We start from the raw sequence: 19,189 nt of genomic DNA, 5'->3' as shown, positions 1-19,189 counted from the left end.
CCTACTGTACAGTGGTTCCAGGTATAGGTTCACATGCAAAGTCTATTAATGTGTTCCTATTGTGTTGCCAAATAATGATGATTAAGGGAGTCTTAAAGTGTTAAAAGCTCACTTTTGCAGTATTTCTGTCTATATAAAGGTCGCTGTAAAACCAATTCAAGGTGTCTCCTCTTTACACATCTCCAGTATAAAATTGTGACTGAGAACATGAAAAAAAAAATATAACTGTGGATTAAAGTTGTATTGACCAATGACTGGAAACTTTTTCTTTCCAGTGTAATTGTTCAAAATGTTTTTAGGCGTGTCTAAAATAATGGCTCAATGACATTTGGGGCCATAGTTGGCAACATTCCACCTCAAACCCAGTAATGTTACCAGCACTTTATCAGTGGTTTACCAGTTCACTTTTGGGTAACTACAGCTGTTCCAACACTATTTCTTTTGGTTTGCTAGAAAGCTGTGATGTATTTATCCTGCAAATGCATCTTCCATGGATGGAAAACAATCCTACTGATGGAGAAATAAAGTAGAGAAGAACAGACAGAAGAACAGACTTGTGCTGTAAGGCTGCAGGTACCAGTGACAGAGAATGGAGAATGTTTTTACATGTTTAATAAACAAGTAGTTTAATATCGGAGCATTTACATTAATATTGTGTTAATAATGAGTCATTCTGGCTCTTACGATACTTATGACCCAGCATCTCGACCCATGATGGCTTTCTTTGTGTTTCTCTCTGGTCTCAACAGAATTATGTAACATTTGGGTCCAAACAGTGCCACCAAGAGGCCAAAACTGGAGGCCAGAATGGCAAATACCTCTACTGCATCTGCATATTTGCCTGGTGAGCTGATGTAAGCAGGGATAAAGGCCACCCACACAGCACAGAAGATCAGCATGCTGAAAGTGATGAGTTTGGCCTCATTGAAACTGTCTGGAAGATTCCTTGCTAGAAAAGCTAACAAACAACTGAGGACAGCCAGTAAACCAATATAACCAAGTAAAACTGCAAAACCAACTCTGGACCCAACTGCACACTCATAAACTATCTTGTCACTGTGATACTGGGTGTTTTTATGAGGCACTGGTGAAGCAGTGACAAGCCAGACAGTGCAGATTGCTGCTTGAACAGAAGTCAGAACCAGAACTGTCCCTCTCTGCTGCACAGCACCAAACCACTTCAGACTGGACTCCCCTCCTGGTTTGGAGGCTCTGAACACAGCCAGAACCACCATGGTTTTCACCAGGATACATGAGACACAAAGCACAAAGCTGATGCCAAATGCTGCATGTCTTAGTTGACAAGTCCATAATCTAGGTCGTCCAATGAAGAGCAATGAGCAGAGGAAACAGAACTTAAGTGACAGCAACAGCTGGAAACTGAGTTCTGAATTGTTAGCACGAACTATAGGTGTGCTGCGATGATGGATGAAGATGCCCAGAACAACAACACAGATAAATGTGCCCAACAGTGAGGTAAATGTCAAGAAGATACCCAGAGGCTCATGATAGGAGAGGAACTCTGTTTCCTTAGGAACACAATGGTCACGCTGGGGGCTGGACCAGAAATCTTCTGGACAACTAGTGCACTCCATGGAGTCTGAGAAAAGAGGGAAAGTGATGAGATACATGTTACAACATCTATGAACTGTGCTGTTTAATACTTTACACTCACCAGTCATATTGCTGATCTCTCCCTCAGAACAAGGGACACAGTCAAAACAACACTCAGGTTCCCCCTTCTTTCTGGCCATGCGGGTACCTGGAGGACAGCTCTCACTGCACACTGACTGAGGAGGCTGTGTGGAGAGAAATCTGTTCGACTCATCTGTAAAAACTAATTGGAGTTGGTTGTCTGAAAAAGTAAGAAGTTACCTGTTTGGCTTCAAAGTTCCAGAAGATTTTGTCTTCATCCAGTGTGAGTTCTTCTCCATTGAAGGCTGACCTCTTAACGTCACCTACTCTCTGAACTTTAGTTCTTCCATCAGGGAGCCACACCCAGTTCATGATGTCATATACTGGTAAGGCATCACCATTTTCATCAAATGACACTTGATCACCAAATTTTGTGGTGAAGTTGACTTTTTCCAAGTAATATATCATCTAAGAAAGAAAAAGAAAAAAACAAACAAAAAATGAAAAAACTCACAATTTCGGTTGTGTTAGGGATAAATAATGACCACAGTAAACACAGCCGGATCCATTATTAGAAGAGAACATAATATGTTTTTTTCAGTATATTCTTTTCTTGCAGTGCATTATATAGGTTTTTGGTGGTAAAAATTCTGCCATGTTAACAAGCATACACTACACAGCACATAATTCTCTCAGAATTCTTCCAGAAAATGGTTGGGCAAGGTCTCTCTTTAATCACTGCCAAATGACCATGACAAGGTGATGAAGAGCCAGTGGTTAAACTTCATTTTTAACCATATCCTAACCGGTACACCCTCAACCTGTTCCTGTCAACAAATTCACCAATTCATTCACTTTCATTAACAGATCACATTGCTGCTGGATTTTCTCAGCATTCAGTCATCAACGATTTGTTGTCCCAATTAGGAAATACTAGGATATTAGGAGATTTGGGACTACAAACTGTGTGTGTGTGTTTTATAATGGATTTGTTGTTTGAAATGATCATAGCAATGTTAATACTACAGTTTATACTTTATCGTTGGATTTTTTTTGCTAAATTTAATCAACTTTCAATCAACTTAAATGAAAATGGTAATATATATATGTATATATATATATATATATCCTGCTGTTATAGTCTTTGAGCCACAATTGCAAAATAAATTGAATCCATTGTTAAAAAGTTTACCCGCCCTATAAATGTGAGCTAAATAAAGCTGCTTGTTTACTTTGTCTATGCCTGTATACAGTCAGCTGCAGTGCAGAGGAGGAAGGGAAGCTGTTGGGACAGGGCCCAAACAAAACCTAATCCGACACCGATTTGTACAATGGAACAATGATAATATCTTCAAGGCCATGATAACATTATCAATGGTCATAAAGATTCAGTTTCTCTAAAATGTGCATGACCATGGCTTAATGTGTAATTTGAGTTTCAGATAAAGTTGACTTCCATGTTGTTTGTTAGGGATGTCAACTGTGTCAACAAAAAAATAATGATAAATGAGTTGCCAATGTGCTGCAGGTCTATGTGGGTACGTTTCTTGTATATTTCAGTGTTAAGGTAAGTCAGAAGGTTAAAGGTGTTGCCTCTGACATCCTCAGGGGTGAATTTGATGTTCCTGTCTATGCTTTTTAATAATTAAAGTATTCAGAATTCCTGTGTTCTGATACATGACCCAGGTGTTGTCCATGTCTCTGAAGCAGTGGTTAGGTGCAGTACCAGTGTATGAGGCCAAGGCTCTTCTTTCTACCTCTTCCATGTGGCCACTATGGGTGATACAGGAGACCCCATAATACACCCATGTTTCTGAAAAAAAAAACTTTTTGATGTTATAATGGAAGTGATATGTTGGAAGTAAATGGTGGTCAGGCAGAGTTCAAGCAAGGAGAAGATCTGGTCTGGAGGTGAAGTTGGTCCTCTCAGAGAAGGTGGTGTTTTCCATGAGCCATTTGTCATTTTCACTGCTTCTGCAGTGGGTATGCATAAGGGATGTTACATCATACGACACAATGGTTTTTCTCTGGGTCTATTTTAATCCCCTTTGCTTTGATTGCAAAGTTCTGGGAATTGGTGAGGTGTGTTGCCAAGTAGAGGTGCTAAAATTGCGGCTAAATGTTTTACGATGTTGTACGTCATTAATTCGATGCTGCTGCTGATGGTCTTTGTGGGTCTCTTTCAACACATTTCTCTTACTAAACTTTAAATGCAAACGTATTTCAATTTTGCCACTAGAGATCTGTCTTTCAATCAAAACAAGTAAAAATAGCCAGTTTGATGATATCAGGGAGCAGCTTGGGATCAAGAACTTCTGCTATTTCTTGATTAAGTGACTGATCCTTTTGGTATATTTTCCAGAAATGTATTCTGCTGTTAATGTCTTTGAGTCACGAACGCAAGTTAAATGGAATCCATTGTTGATGTAATGATTGATTGATTGATTGATTGATTGATGTAATTTGCCTGTCTGCCCTACAAATTATGTGCTAAATGAAGCCAGTTGTTGCTGTCGGACTAAAAATGAAAGATAGTGCGTGTATTGCCATGTTTGTTATCACTGTTGTTTTTGGCAGCTGACTAACACAGAGCCCGGCACCGTTGGGGGTCTGAATAGGCATATATATCGCATAATATGTACTCTTTCAAACTCAAACCTAAGTTAAGTACACTCAAGTGTAAACATGAACATAAACTAATGATTGAGTTAAATGTTTATATTCCAGCATTGGCATTGCAGTGATTCCTGCAGAGAGAATTTTACCAGGGTTTCTTTACACTTCACTCACCAAAAAAAAAATACGAAGGATTATGTCAAATCAAGAGTTGAGTGTAAACTGATATCTCACCTGCCATGGCTCCAGTCTTTGTAAATGAGCACAGTTGTTGTTGCTGAAAGGTCCTCTCCCTGGCTCACACTGCAGCATGTCATCAAGAGCATACGCCAGAGCATACACAGCCTTATACACATTATACTCTGGCCTGAGGTTTGAAACATCAAAGAAATCAGTCTCCACATTCTCTATAACTTCCTGTCCAGTGCATAATTCTCCTCCAGCTTCCACCCAACCTGCTGGAGGTGGTACAAATCTGCACTGAAATGTGTGTTCCCAAAACTGATTCACCTGCAATGTAGTTCATTTTTTAAAAATAATTTCCAATATATTTGTCTTACAAATACCAAATCTGAAGGAAATGCTCACCATCTTGTTTCCACCGATGGTGCTGTGATGGACGTCAGGACGTATTCGTAACAAGAAATCACTGAGTCCTGGTATTTCTCCTCGACGGACGGAGATGCCCAGTGTTCCACCCAGGTACGGCATTAGGTGGGGAGTCTGGAGCACAGCAGCGGATGTCCAGCCTACACTGGCAATCCACTGTAGGCCTGTCACATTCTGCCTCACCACCTGTACATTACATTATTAGTATATTAATTCATACTTTCATATCAGTAAAGTGTATTCTAGGATCCTCAGATGATTTAATAAACAAATCTGTATTTATAGTATTACAAGAAAAATGTAATGGTATGCTGTCTTACTGTAAAACCCTCCTACAACAGCTTTAACAAATTACAGGCACAATAATAAGACATTTTTATTATTATTATTAGTAGAATTAATAAAAGTAATACTTCTACTACTACTAATAATAATAATAATAAGACAGATTGGAATGTGGCTCATTCAGCTCAGTTTCACTTCTCAATAATGACTAGAGTCAGAGTTGCTCAGTGAGTGGAAGATGATCCTTCTGCAAATTATTCATACCTATCAGACCAAACCTACATTATTATTGCATATTGGCTGCACATAATGAATCACATATATGGACCTAAAATACAAGCTCTAATGTTAGAGCAGACATAGAGAAAGCTTTAAACTCTGTGACCTGGTGGTTTATAAAAAATACTCTTGTAGACAACAAGGTTGCAGCATACTATGTCACTGCTTCTCTCATTGCTACATATCTATATACTTGCAAAATGGATTTGGCAGATCGACATTATGAAAGGCATCCCCATAAACGGCGAATAACTGAGGACTGAGTTGTATGTGGATGATTTGATACTAGCATAGTGTTTTATTTGTCTTAACATAATATGAATCACTTAAATGTTTCCTTTACTTCTAAGTAGAGTATTCAAGGGAGGTACCTCTTTTAGTAGTTGGATCACATTACTCTCATGTGCAAACACAATCACCACTCGAGCTGTAGATTTCCTCATCACATCCACTATTCTCCTTAGTTCATCAGGGTCGTCACCCCAGGGCAAAATCTCTGTATAAGCCAGACAACCTCCACCAACTGGACCCAGATCAGAGTGAAATGATCGTGCACCATGGACTCCATAATCATCATCACTGATGAGCAGACCTGCCCAAGTCCAACCAAAGTGTTTTAGAATCTGAATCATAGCATTCACCTTTACAGACACAGAGCAGAGGGATTAGTGCACAGGCTGGAATCATCTTTCACTAGAAATCCTGCTTTAAGTGATGTATATCCAACACTATAACTCTGTCAATGAGAAACATAAGATGACACACATATCCACAAATATTTAGATAATATTATTATGATGTATTTAATCCACAGATTTGCACCTGAAAAGCATCATTTGGGATCGTCCTAAAGAAAGATGGGAACTTTTGTCTGTCACTCAGGCAGGAACACGTGGCATAATAACTGACCTGCAAAACACACAGACCATATATCCTAAACAAACAAAACAGTTTGGTGGATTTTTAAAGTACTTTCACAGTTGATGACTCAACAATTTCATACATTTGCAATTAAATAACCATTTCTTGATTGAATGACAAAAACTTACCAGTGGCACTCTGTACAAACCTAAGACCGTGGATATGGCAATAGTGCTTGTTGAGGTATAATCACCCACAATCCCTAGGGCTGGAGGAGTTCCGACACAGTTCTCCTCTAATGTAACTTGCTCTTCCTGACCGCTGACTAAGGACAGTGCTGCACGAAATCCAATTCTTAGTTGAAGGCAGTTATCATACAGACTGTATCCCAGAGTCACATTAGGCAACAGGTTGGAGTTTCTGTTGATCTCATCAATAGCAAAGGCCATGGTCTGAGCCTTTCTGAATCCTACAATATCAAAACTTTTAACACACAAAAGTAAATAATTCAACCATAATAATAATAATAAAATGTGATGGCAAAAAATAAATAAAAATAGTATATATTCACACTGTAAATATGTAACATTAACCCATATAGATTCAAAAGCACAATATACTAATACACTTCGCTTTTATCAGCTTTGTGTTGTTTCCCTCAGACTCACCCATAGCAGTGAGGCTGTTGTGGCTCTGAGGTAAAAGACAGGTCAGGATCAGCTGAAAAGAAATGAATTAGGAAAATCCCACCAAGAATCACATCTCCAGTTTTGTGCATCCCATTAAGATGAAACTGCCCCTGTAACTGACAAGAGGAAGAATAAAGAGAGGAGGACAAAGCAGAGGAAAAGCAGAAATACAAAATTAGGAAGAGGAGGCTGGTGTTTAAACATGCCCTCATGACTTTGCTCTGGTTCATCCCCTTTTCTGAGTGCAGTCTTATCATGATATCACCACATTTTATTGATTTACAGGTGCCCATGTTGTTTAATCACCACCCATCAGTGCAGAGGAGGAAGTGAAGCTGAAGAAGCTAAAAAACTAAATCCTATTCCCCAGTAATTTGTACAACGAAATAATGATAACATCTCTTTAAGTCCATGTTAATAGCATGAATGATCGTAAAGATTAAATTTGTCTAAAATGTGCATGACCATATTTAAATGTGTATTTTGAATGTCATATAAAGATGACTTAAATGTTGTATGTTTTGGGTGCAGGTTTCTCTAAAATTTGCATGGCATTGTTGACAGAAATGAATGACATGAAATATATGTCAACATACTGTATTTCGTTGCTAATAATTGTCGGCTATTGTCACGTCATATCTTTTACATAGTGTAGACCTGAACAACATTGTTTTTAGAGTGAGCCTTCTCGCTTTATACCCATCTCTGCTGAGAGTTGCACATGGCCTGCAGTAAATAGCAGGAAGGAACAGGTATTTGTTTAAGTCAAATGGTGAGGGCCTATTTAACGGCCTCTTCTGCCAAAATATAATAATAATATAATATATATATTATATATTTATATATATATATATATATATATATATATATATATATATATAATAAGGTTTGGGAGAGAACATTTAAAGAGGAGAGGCATGTTGGAGGTCTGGATGTTAGCAAACTATTGGTTCTGTCACTATTTGCTTTTGTTGTGAAATATCTGCAGGACCATCAGAACTGTGGCGTCACACTGAGGAGCGTTTTAAAGTTTTTCATGGTAATTTTTAAAGCCAAAGTCTATGTAAATCTAAAACAAAGCAGATGTCATGAAATGCAATGAATGAAATGGTTCATTATCTTCAGTCAACATAGATTTCTATGGATTTACAAAACAATGGAAATATTTTGGCTTTAGTAAGTAATCTACTAAATAACATCAGTCCTGTCACTATTACATATATTATTGCAGCAATGATACATACTATATAACTTAGTTAACACTAATTACACAGAGTTAGATCATGAGAATTGTTGTTTTGGTTGGTTTACTTACTTGGCAGAAAATGCAGCAAATTGCATCAAGTCATTGTGATCCCTGAGTGATAAATACAATCAATAAAACATATATGGTAGCTAAAAGTCATGAAAAACATGCAGTTTTTCATTGAGGGTTTGTTTTGAGGATTGCGTCATTAAAATGTGACCATGTACCTTGAATAGAAACATGGATTTCTATGAATTTAAGCACTGGACATGTTATGCCAATTATAAGTACATGACATGCCATTATAACATGAGACTTATTGTTTTTTGATATTTTAATGCAGAAGTGTTACATCTTTAAAACACTTGTGTAAATGGAGGGAAACTCACTGATTCTAAACCTCAGGTACTGTACTTGGACAAGACAGTACTTATTTCTAACAGTAGATGTCAGTAGTGGGTTGGCTATTCTACTATTTGGTGCTATAAACCTCTGTTAGGAAGTGCCCACAAGTAGAATGGCATCATGGCATAGAATAGAGCAAACTTTTCGAGATAACGCAAACCTTTGCAAGATAACGCAAATGTTTTTTTTTTCCTCCATGTCCCTTTAGGGGCTCCGTAAAAAGGCAATATAGTGATGGGCTGCTACATAAAGATGTTTCTGTCAGATATTGGTTTAAATCTTATGGCCCAAAGTGAAAAACCCTTAACATATCCTATTTAGTTTTAAATTGAAGGACCAGATATGTGGAGTACAGAGAATGTTCCTGGTGAAGGATTAGGTGGATATTAGTTTTTTTACAAGTTTTATTTTGTAAACTGCATGTTGAAAAGACAGATCCTTCATTACTGTTTGACTGATCATTTAAAAGTCAGTATGTTTTACATTTGCGGTTCAGTATTCAGTGTATCTTCAAGTTTAGTGCTCCATTTTGACAAAATGACAAAATCATTATTAATGCTGTCAGTTTAACGCGTTATTAAAGGCGGTAACACAAACCCATTTTAACAGCGTCAATTTTATTATCGCGAGACTAAGCAAACTGTAATTTTTTTCACATGCAACAACTAGTACTTGACACCAGAACCGAAAGCCCACTAGGGGCTCGCCTCCCCGCTTCACTGAGTAAAATTGGAAATTTAATTTCTCACTTTGACATTCAGAGCACATGGGCAAAAATCACATTGCATCAACACCCACCACGAGGCTTCAGGTTGCTTTGTTTAAATTAAACACTCAGATTCCCCTGGTTCGTACCAGTTCTGAAGTTTTATTTGTATCATATTATTAAGTAAAGTTTTTATTTTGTGTGACATTTGCAGCCCCTTTACAGATGATTGCAGAAACATTCTCTCTTCTTTATGACCCAATGCCTCGACCCATAATAGCTTTCTTTGTGTTTCTCTCTGGTCTCAACATGATTATATAACATTTGGGTCCAAACAGTGCCACCAAGAGGCCAAAACTTGAGGCCAGGATGGCAAATACCTCCACAGCATCTGCATATTTGCCTGGTGAGCTGATGTAAGCAGGGACAAAGGCCACCCACACTGCACAGAAGATCAACATGCTGAAAGTGATGAGCTTGGCCTCATTGAAACTGTCTGGAAGATTCCTTGCTAAAAAAGCTAACAAAAAACTGAGGATGGCCAGTAAACCAATATAACCAAGTAAAACTGCAAAACCAACTGTGGACCCAACTGCACACTCATAAACTATCTTGTAACTTTGATACTGAGTGTTTTTATGAGGCACTGGTGAAGCAGAGACAAGCCAGGCAGTGCAGATTGCTGCTTGAACAGATGTCAGAACCAGAACTGTCCCTCTCTGCTGCACAGTACCAAACCACTTCAGACTGGACTCACCTCCAGGTTTGGAGGCCCTGAACACAGCCAGAACCACCATGGTTTTCACCAGGATACATGAGACACAAAGCACAAAGCTGATGCCAAATGCTGCATGTCTTAGTTGGCAAGTCCATAATCTGGGTCGTCCAATAAAAAGCAACGAGCAGAGGAAACAGAGTTTAAGTGACAGCAACAGCTGGAAACTGAGTTCTGAATTGTTAGCACGAACTATAGGTGTGCTGCGATAATGGATGAAGATGCCCAGAACAACAACACAGATAAATGTGCCCAACAATGAGGTGGTTGTCAAGAAGATACCCAGAGGCTCATGGTAGGAGAGGAACTCTGTTTTCTTAGGAACACAATGGTCACGCTGGGGGCTGGACCAGAAATCTTCTGGACAACTGGTGCACTCCATGGAGTCTGAGAACATAGGGAAAGTTATGAGATACATGTTTATACAACATCTCTGAACTGTGGTGTTTAAAACTTCACACTGACCAGTCATATTGCTGATCTTTCCCTCTGAACAAGGGACACAGTCAAAACAACACTCAGGTTCCCCCTTCTTTCTGGCCATGCGGGTACCTGGAGGACAACTCTCACTGCACACTGACCGAGGAGCCTGTGTGGAAAAAAAAAAATCAATATTCATGAGAGTTAGCTATAATGGTTGAGGTATAGAGATGGTAGTTTGAACAAGTATTAAATAACCTGTTTGGATTCAAAGTTCCAGAAGATTTTGTCTTCATCCAGTGTGAGTTCTTCTCCTTTGAAGGCTGACCTCTTAACCTCACCCACTCTCTGAACTTTAGTTTTTCCATCAGGGAGCCACACCCAGTTCATGATGTCATATATTGGTAAGGCATCACCATTTTCATCAAATGACACTTGATCACCAAATGATGTGGTGTAATTGACTGTTTCCATGTAATACATAATCTATGAAACTCCAAATTAGGGACAAAAGCAAAACCAAAAAATAACATTTACTATTGGATTAAAGACAACTTACTACCACAATAAACACAGCAGTGTCTAATATTCACAAACCACATTTAAGTTTTGAATAACTGATTGCAGAACTAAATTAAATAAATTAAATATAAAAATGCCAAAAGTAGAATTTATTATATTATTTATTTACACTTCACAGTCAACAAGAAGTACAAATGAAATTAAGAGTTGAGCTTAAACTGATATCACACCTGCCATGGCTCCAGTCTTTGTAAATGAGCACAGGTGTTGTTGCTGAAAGGTCCTCTCCCTGGCTCACACTGCAGCATGTCATCAAGAGCATACGCCAGAGCGTACACAGCCTTATACACATTATACTCTGACCTGAGGTCTGAAACATCCATCAATTCATTTTCCACATTCTCTTTAACTTCCTGTCCAGTGCATAATTTTCCTCCAGCTTCCACCCAACCTGCTGAAGGTGGTGCAAATCTACACTGAAATGTGTGTTCCCAAAACTGATTCACCTGTAAGACAATAATTGTGTGTATTAAAGCCAGTATATAATACAAAATACCCAGTCTGAGGCAAACTCTCACCATGCTGTTCCCATCTGTGTTATTGTGGTGTAGATCAGGACGAATTTGTAACAGGAAGTCACTGAGTCCTGGTATTTGTCCACGACGGATGTGAATACCCAGTGTTCCACCCAGGTACGGCATGAGGTGAGGAGTCTGGAGCGCTTCAACTGATGTCCAGGCTTCACTGGCAATCCACTGCATTTCTTTCACATTCTGTCTCACCACCTGTACCATTGAATTACCACAAGTGTATTAATTCATACTTTTTTACCAGACGTGTTTGCTTGCTCTGCTCTCGAATGCCAGATTTTTCTTGTTTTTTATGTGTTTTCTACTCTTTTCGTATTGGAAGTGTTGTGCACTGCAACTTACAACCGACAGGCACTACTGGAATATCGGCAACTCACACTTTACTGGTTTTATACCACCGGAGCTTTAAGTCATTGTCCCTCCCGGCAGCCATCACCACCGCTGCAGCTACCACTCCCAGGAAGGCCCTGAAGCACTGAGCCACACTCCAGAAACAGAGAAGGAAGAAGGGCGGACTCTCTTATATTCACTGAGACCTGGCTTTCAGACGAAGTCCTGGAATGCATGGTTTAGCAAGAGACCAGACCACAGCCTCCAGTAAGGCTAAAGGGGGAGGTGTGTGTGCAATTATCAACAACTCATGGTGTTGAGATGTACAGACTGCTCAGAATTACTGTTCAGCAGACGTGGAATTATTACTGCTGTAATGCCTTCCCTTCTATCTACCAAGGGAATTTCCTGCAACCTTTTTGACCACAGTTTACATCCTGTCGCGAGCTAACTCCACGGCACCACTGAGCAAACTCCAACTTCAACCAGTGCAACTTACGGACTGTTCTTCCCAAATATTACACGTGGACATTCCCACCTGTGACAAGAACACCCTGGACCATGTATACAGTAACATAAACAGTGCATACAGGGCTGTACCCCACCCCCACTTCCGACAGTCAAACCACATCAGCCTGTTCATGTAACCGGCTTACAGACAGAGACTGAAACAATCAAACCCTGTCACCAAACATGTCAATGGACCCTAGAGACTGAGAGCATCCTGCAGAACTGTTTTGCTCACATAGACGAATGTGTTGAAAGCTGCAGCCACTCTGGAGGACTCTTCTGTCTGCATACAGGATTATGCTGAGTTTGTGACTGCGTACATTAGCACTTGACAGCATCATGCTCATCACACAAATCAATAAATTCCTCAAACAGAAGCCCTGGATTAACAGTCAGCTACAACACATATTGTGTACTCACTCTCTTGCATTCAGATCAGGCAATAAGACAAGTAGAGAAGAGTACAAAACTGCGAATACGGACTGAGAAAAGGGCAGTACAGCGAGAAGCTGGACAGCTTCTATTCTACTGCCGGCACCGAGCGGATGTGGCAAGGCCACATAACAGGGCCAGCTCCAGCACCATCAGCTCTGCCGGATGATTTTAACACCTCCTACACCGCTTTGAGACCTCCAGCCACAGCACAGACACACAGACTCAAGAACTCCTTTCCCACTGCCAACAGACTCCTAAACAGCTGATAGAGTTATAAAAATGGACATGTATCACTCACCTCAAGCCCCTACTACTATTATGCAAATTAAGCTTCTTTTGCACATCAACATGCACATATACTCTGCATTTTTTTACAGATAGCAAAACATGTTTTTCTTACTGTACATACAACAATAAACTCTTTGAATCTTGAATCTACCTAAAGTGAAATTTCCAGAGTTGATGCCCATACACAAATCTGTGTTTGAAAGTTGTCATAGTAAGTAATCTTAGCTCTTAGCTTTTACAAGACTTTAATGAAATCTGTTTTCAAGACTAAAAGGTATTTGCTTCATGTTTTTCAGGACTGACCTCTTTCATGAGATTAATCATGAGACCCTTATTTGCAAACACAATCACCACTCGAGCTGTAGATTTCCTCATCACATCCACTATTCTCCTTAGTTCAGCAGGGTCATCACCCCAGGGCAAAATCTCTGTGTACGCCAGACAACCTCCACCAGCTGGACCCAGATCAGAGTGAAAGGATCGGGCAGCATGGACTCCATAATCATCATCACTGATGAGCAGACCTGCCCAAGTCCAACCAAAGTGTTTTAGAATCTGAATCATAGCATTCACCTATTGTGGAGACAGAGCAGAGGAATTAGTGCACAGGCTGGAATAATCTTTCACTAAAAAAAGTTAATTCGCTTAAGTGTTTTTCTGACACCACACAACTGTGTGAATGAAACACATAACATGACTAAACAGGAATGGTCCTTGATGCATTTTTACTTTGCAGATTAATATTCACCTGAAAAGCATCACTTGGGATCGTCCTAAAGAAGGATGGAAACTTTTGCCTGTCACCCAGGCAGGAACATGTGGCAAAATAACTGACCTGCAAAAATGTATCAATAAAACAAACACCAAATTTGTAACATTTTGAAGCTTAATTATTCATAACAGTTTCATAAATTTGCTAATTAATTCCAAATCAGCTGAAAGACAAAAAACTTACCAGAGGCACTCTGTACAACCCTAAGACTGTGGATATGGCAACAGTATTTGAGGAAGAAGAATCACCCACAATCCCTATGACTGGAGGAGTTCCCACACAGTTCTCCTCTAATGTAACTTGCTCTTCTTGACCACTGACTAAGGTCAGTGCTGCACGAAATCCAATTCCTAGTTGAAAGCAGTTATCATACAGACTGTATCCCAGAGTCACATTAGGCAGCAGGTTGGAGTTTCTGTTGATTTCATCAATAGCAAAGGCCATGGTCTGAGCCTGTCTGAATCCTATAATATCAAAACTAACAACATGAGTGTTTACAAATTAAAATAGATGATATAGTAACTGCATATGTTACAACACTACATAGTAATAGTTCAGTCAGTTAAATACCTAGACCATTAATCATATTATTTGAAGCTTTGTGCTGTTTTTTCACAGACTCACCTATAGCAGTAAGGCTGTTGTGGTTCTGAGGTAAAAGACAGATCAGGATCATTTGAAATGAAGTGGACTGTAAACAGTCCACCTACAATCACATCTCCAGCTTTGTGCATCCCATTTAAATAAAACGGTCCCTTTGAGTGACAAGAGGAGGAACCAAGTGAGAAGGAGAAAGCAGAGGAGAAGCAGAAATACATTAGGAAGATGAGGCTGGTGTCTGAAAATGCCCTCATGATTGTCCTCTTGTTAACTTACTTTTCTGAGTGTGGTCTTCTTGATTTGTAGTAGGCCACATGTTTAATACTTTATCACCACCCATCAGTGCAGAGGAGGAAGTGAAGCTCTTGGGGCAGGATCCAAAATAAATCTCACCCCACAGTCCCCCCAGGAATTCACGATATGGCAAATCCAACAATAACATAAATTTAACTTATGACTTTGTCTGTGGCGTAACCTTGTGTTTGTTCGCTATCACTGCAAACTTTCTTTAACTATAACTCATTGCAGTTTTCTCCAAGATTGACGTTATACAGGATGAGATGTAGACAATCATAAGTGCCTGTTGAGTCAAGCTTACATGCGACCGCATGCCTTTGCGAAAGACTGTGCTCCTCTGGCCTGTCAAGGACACGAAAACAATACAACACAGAATTACAGACAGACAACACAACAATTAAGGAAATGTGCAAAGTATCAATTGAATAAAAAAATAAATTAATAAAAATACCAGGAACTTAGGTAAATTGGACAGGTAAACTGACCGTTGGTGTGAGTGTGAGAGTGAATGGTTGTTTGTCTTGTATATGGCCCTGTGATGGACTGGTGATCTATCCAGGGTGTGACCAGGTGTGGATTTGTTTCTGAAGAAGAAACCCATGTTTAATTGCTATTTCTTTAAAATGTGGGTTGAAGAGAAAGGCTTTCATTGTGATGCCAAGGTATTATAGAAGGCCACAAGTTCAATAGGGGTATTCCGGGCAGATGTAAAGGAAGGACATATAACATTAGTAAGAAACATACAGTGTATTGTGTTGCAGTCGTGTTTACAGTATATTCTTGTTATAGTATTTCTGTATAGTTTATTCACATCAGTGGAAAGCTACGTCAAAGCCTCATCGTTACATAATCTCCTTGATAACACTGTGAGCATAGTAACTCCTTACATTTCTTAATCGTAGGTGCTATATGGTTACCTTAATGTTATCATTCCTAAGCCAGTGTTATTCGTATGTTGTCACAATATTTCTGGTGCTTTCATACACATGGGCTTCTGGAAAGTGCCTCACGACGATGGACCACTTAAATTAGTTAATTCCAAGGCCTGAAAAGGCAGACACAGGACCGGGAGGGGTTGTTAACGCCTATGCACCGACTCCCACCGGTTGAGGCAGATGGTGAACATTAGAGTGTTGGCCTGCAGTTGAGCGTTTCAATCGTGGCACCACCTCCTCAACTGGGTTAGGGTGCATGGCTGCTGGAAACGCACCAGGGCCAAGTGTCAGCATAGGATCTAGCCCAGTGGAGGCAGCAACAGATGACAGGTCCAACAGCTGATCTGGAGTGACGTCTCCTGGCACAGCTTTTAAAAGTGTGCGATGGACCTGCTTGGTTTTGGTGTGGTCACTGGCAGGCGCAACAGTATAAACGTACCTCCCTCTTTCGGTGCTCTCAACATTTTAAAGACAGCAGGACCCCAAATGTCTTGGATTTTATGACCTTCCTCCAGTGGAGCATCTTGGACACGCTGGTCATAGTTCCTTTTCCCGCGCTCGGCTGCAATCCTCAACCTCTCTGTAAACAGGTTTGGTGCTCCTGGCGGAAAATCTGACTATAAAGAACCTTGTTTCTTTCAACCAAGCAGTCCCATTGACAAAGTGTCAATGCAGGCTGAGATAGACATTACCATATTGCATTCAGTGGGCCTCAGCCCTTGGCTGGCATAGGCTATGGGCCTTACCCTACCACCTTGCTCCTGTGAGCTGTAGGCCAAGCAGACACTCCCTAAATTTTTCTGTCATAGCCCACGAGTGACAAAAACTCAAATTTCATGGAGCTATAATTTGCCATATTGCATTCAGTGGGCCTCAGCCCTCGACTGGCATAGGCTATGGGCCTCACCTACCACCTTGCTCCTGTGACAAGACAGCCCCCAAGCCACCATAGCTTGCATCCACCTCTAGGACAGGTGCCGTAGTGAGCTTGGCCTTGAGAGCTTCAAAACTCTGCTGACACTAATTGGTCCAGCTCCCAGCAACTGCAGCCTCATTCCTCCTTGAAGCATTATTCCCCAACACAGCCACCAACCTATGGAGAGGGGCAACCAGCTTGGCAAAACCCTCTACAAAACGACGGTAATAACTAGCAAAACCTAGAAATGACCACAGTTCTGAGATGGTACTTGGGGCTCGCCAAAGGGCTACCGCCTTCACCTTACTGGGGTCTGTGGAGACACCCTTATCGGAGATCACATGCCCCTTTGCCTTCAACCCCTCCTGTTACAACCACCCCAGCACAACTTCCAACCTCTCCAGGTGTTGCTCAACAGTGGAAGAAAAAAACAATGTCGTTGAGATATAAAAGCTATGACTGGCATTGTTGGTCAGCAAAAATCCTCTGCATGAGCCGTTGGAAAGTGCTAGGGGTGTTGCACAGGCCAAAGGGAATTGAAAGAGGCCAAACGGAGTGCAGAATGATCTGTCTCTGCTACATGAACCTGGTTGAATACGCTGGCTAAATCCATCGTGGAAAACCAGCGAGCACCAGGCAAGTGCCTTACCACTCTTCGCCGTCCTATGTGCTCGTATCAGCTGGAATCCGTCCAGCGCGGTGACCGTGTCCAGGATCGCATCGGTGAGCCATGTCTCCGTGAACAGTATGATGCTGCCGTGCCGGTACTCCCTCTCATTCCGGGTCAGCGCCGCTAACTCGTCCTTCTTATTTGGGAGAGTGCAACATGTGTGTTCTCAGTGCCGATATCTAACCTGACTTTTTGTGGACATCCATTCTGTTCGGTCACAGCATCAATAATATAACCAGTGATAGTATGAGGGTCACTGTTAGTTTTGTATGCTTCAGGCCACAGAAAAGCCATCTATGCAACCACTGATGCATATGCCATATGGCTTTAATTTATCGTAACAATCTATATGCCATATGTAGTTTGGCCCTCAACTGGTTGACTCAAACGGTTACGTGCATGCAGATCCACTCCATTTCTGTCCATCAGTCACATCAATTGGTGCACAGTTTCTTTGTCGGTTACTATCCCAGCCAGCCAACACTGTATCCGTGCCAGATTTGTGTTGCTGTTGGTCAATGAAGGATGCAAACTTCAGCTTCATCTGTCTTATTTCTTCTTCCCAAAGCTGGTTCCTTTGTAGCTTTCTCTCTAGAGTCCAAAGACTTAGACATTGTGTAATGTCATTTCACGATTTGTGAATCCACATCTATAATAGTCTTCAATGATGGTATCGGTATCCATTTAGGTCTGCAAAGTCTCGCCCACTTGCTTCTGTTGCTTTGCATATGAGGAAACATAAACAGGCCTAAGTCAATATATTGAGATACTATCTCATTATTTTGAGATACTAAGTCAATATATTGAGATACTATTGTTACGTCTCTCTTTATGGAGAGATGAACGAGCTAGAAGCTAGACCCAGTTACAGACAGACGGACACGACACCAGAGTAAAACTTAAATAATATTTATTTAAATAAGGAAAACCGTGAGCGAACGTGCTAACTGTATGTGAGTGAGCCTATGAAGGAACGCCGATGCAGCTGGGCGAGGAGCGTAGCCCAAGGTGAGTAGAGGAAGCCCCAGGCTGAGAGTGAATGCTGGCGATCTTCCGTGTCACACAGGAAACAGGAGACGAAGTGGCGGAGACGAAGACAAAGTAAGTAGTGGAAGTCCCAGGTGGAGAGGAACGCAGGCGAGCTTACATCATCATTAATGTTTAGATCAGTCTTTCTCAGATAAAGGGTGAGTCGGGAGTCAAGGGTGAGTCGGGACCAAAGAGTGGTTTGGGGAACTGGAAAATACAGTTCACAATAGGACATTTGCTCCTCTCGTGGACTGTGAGCTGCAGGACACTCATTGTCGCAACCTGAGTGACAAATTGACTACCAAATAATGAGCTGTTGTCTATATCACCAACAGACTGACCATAATCCACCAAGAACCTATGTGGACCATACCAACTGTGCATGCTCCATGTCTCACAACTCTTGAGGGTTGAGTCGGTGGCGCTCTCTTGTTTTGATTGAAGAAAATGGTAACCACAGGCACTTTATGGACTATACAATGTAATGTTATTTCTTAATCACTTTATTGGAACACATCCAAAAAATACAGGAAACATGTATGCAGTTTGAGAATAACACAAATTTCAGCTTCTACAAGTGAAAATCTCAAATATTTAGTGTGACCTACCCTTATACTTGAGCAGTTGACTCCTGACTCTCTTTAACCGGGAGTGGAACCATAATTATTTTTACTGGTAAATCCTGTGTCTGTCCTATTTCATGTTGACAAATATCTGCTTTGTAAAAGGTATATTACACCAGGTTTATTCAAGACGTATATGATCATTA

General features: G+C 40.6%; 1 protein-coding gene across 1 annotated transcript; it reads right to left on the bottom strand.

The window, feature by feature from the left end:
- Nucleotides 1-689: 689 nt before the first annotated feature.
- Nucleotides 690-18,693, bottom strand: LOC310941852 (vomeronasal type-2 receptor 1-like; the record flags this gene model as incomplete). Its single annotated transcript, XM_083907100.1, has 19 exons — nt 690-1,600; nt 1,676-1,799; nt 1,876-2,103; nt 4,486-4,761; nt 4,840-5,046; nt 5,796-6,065; nt 6,247-6,333; nt 6,474-6,754; nt 10,572-10,695; nt 10,785-11,012; nt 11,279-11,554; nt 11,627-11,833; nt 13,505-13,774; nt 13,950-14,036; nt 14,157-14,451; nt 14,598-14,728; nt 15,172-15,212; nt 17,371-17,527; nt 18,646-18,693. The coding sequence occupies 19 exons, from the start codon at nt 18,691-18,693 to the stop codon at nt 690-692; spliced, it is 4,248 nt and encodes a 1,415-aa protein (XP_083763226.1).
- Between the last annotated feature and the right edge of the window lie 496 nt (nt 18,694-19,189).

This window comes from Microchirus variegatus (assembly GCF_963457635.1).
Source record: "Microchirus variegatus genome assembly, chromosome: 20".
In the NCBI taxonomy this organism is placed as follows: Eukaryota; Metazoa; Chordata; class Actinopteri; order Pleuronectiformes; family Soleidae; genus Microchirus; species Microchirus variegatus.
Note: the sequence above shows the minus strand (reverse complement) of the source record. Positions and strands in the feature narration are given on the sequence as shown.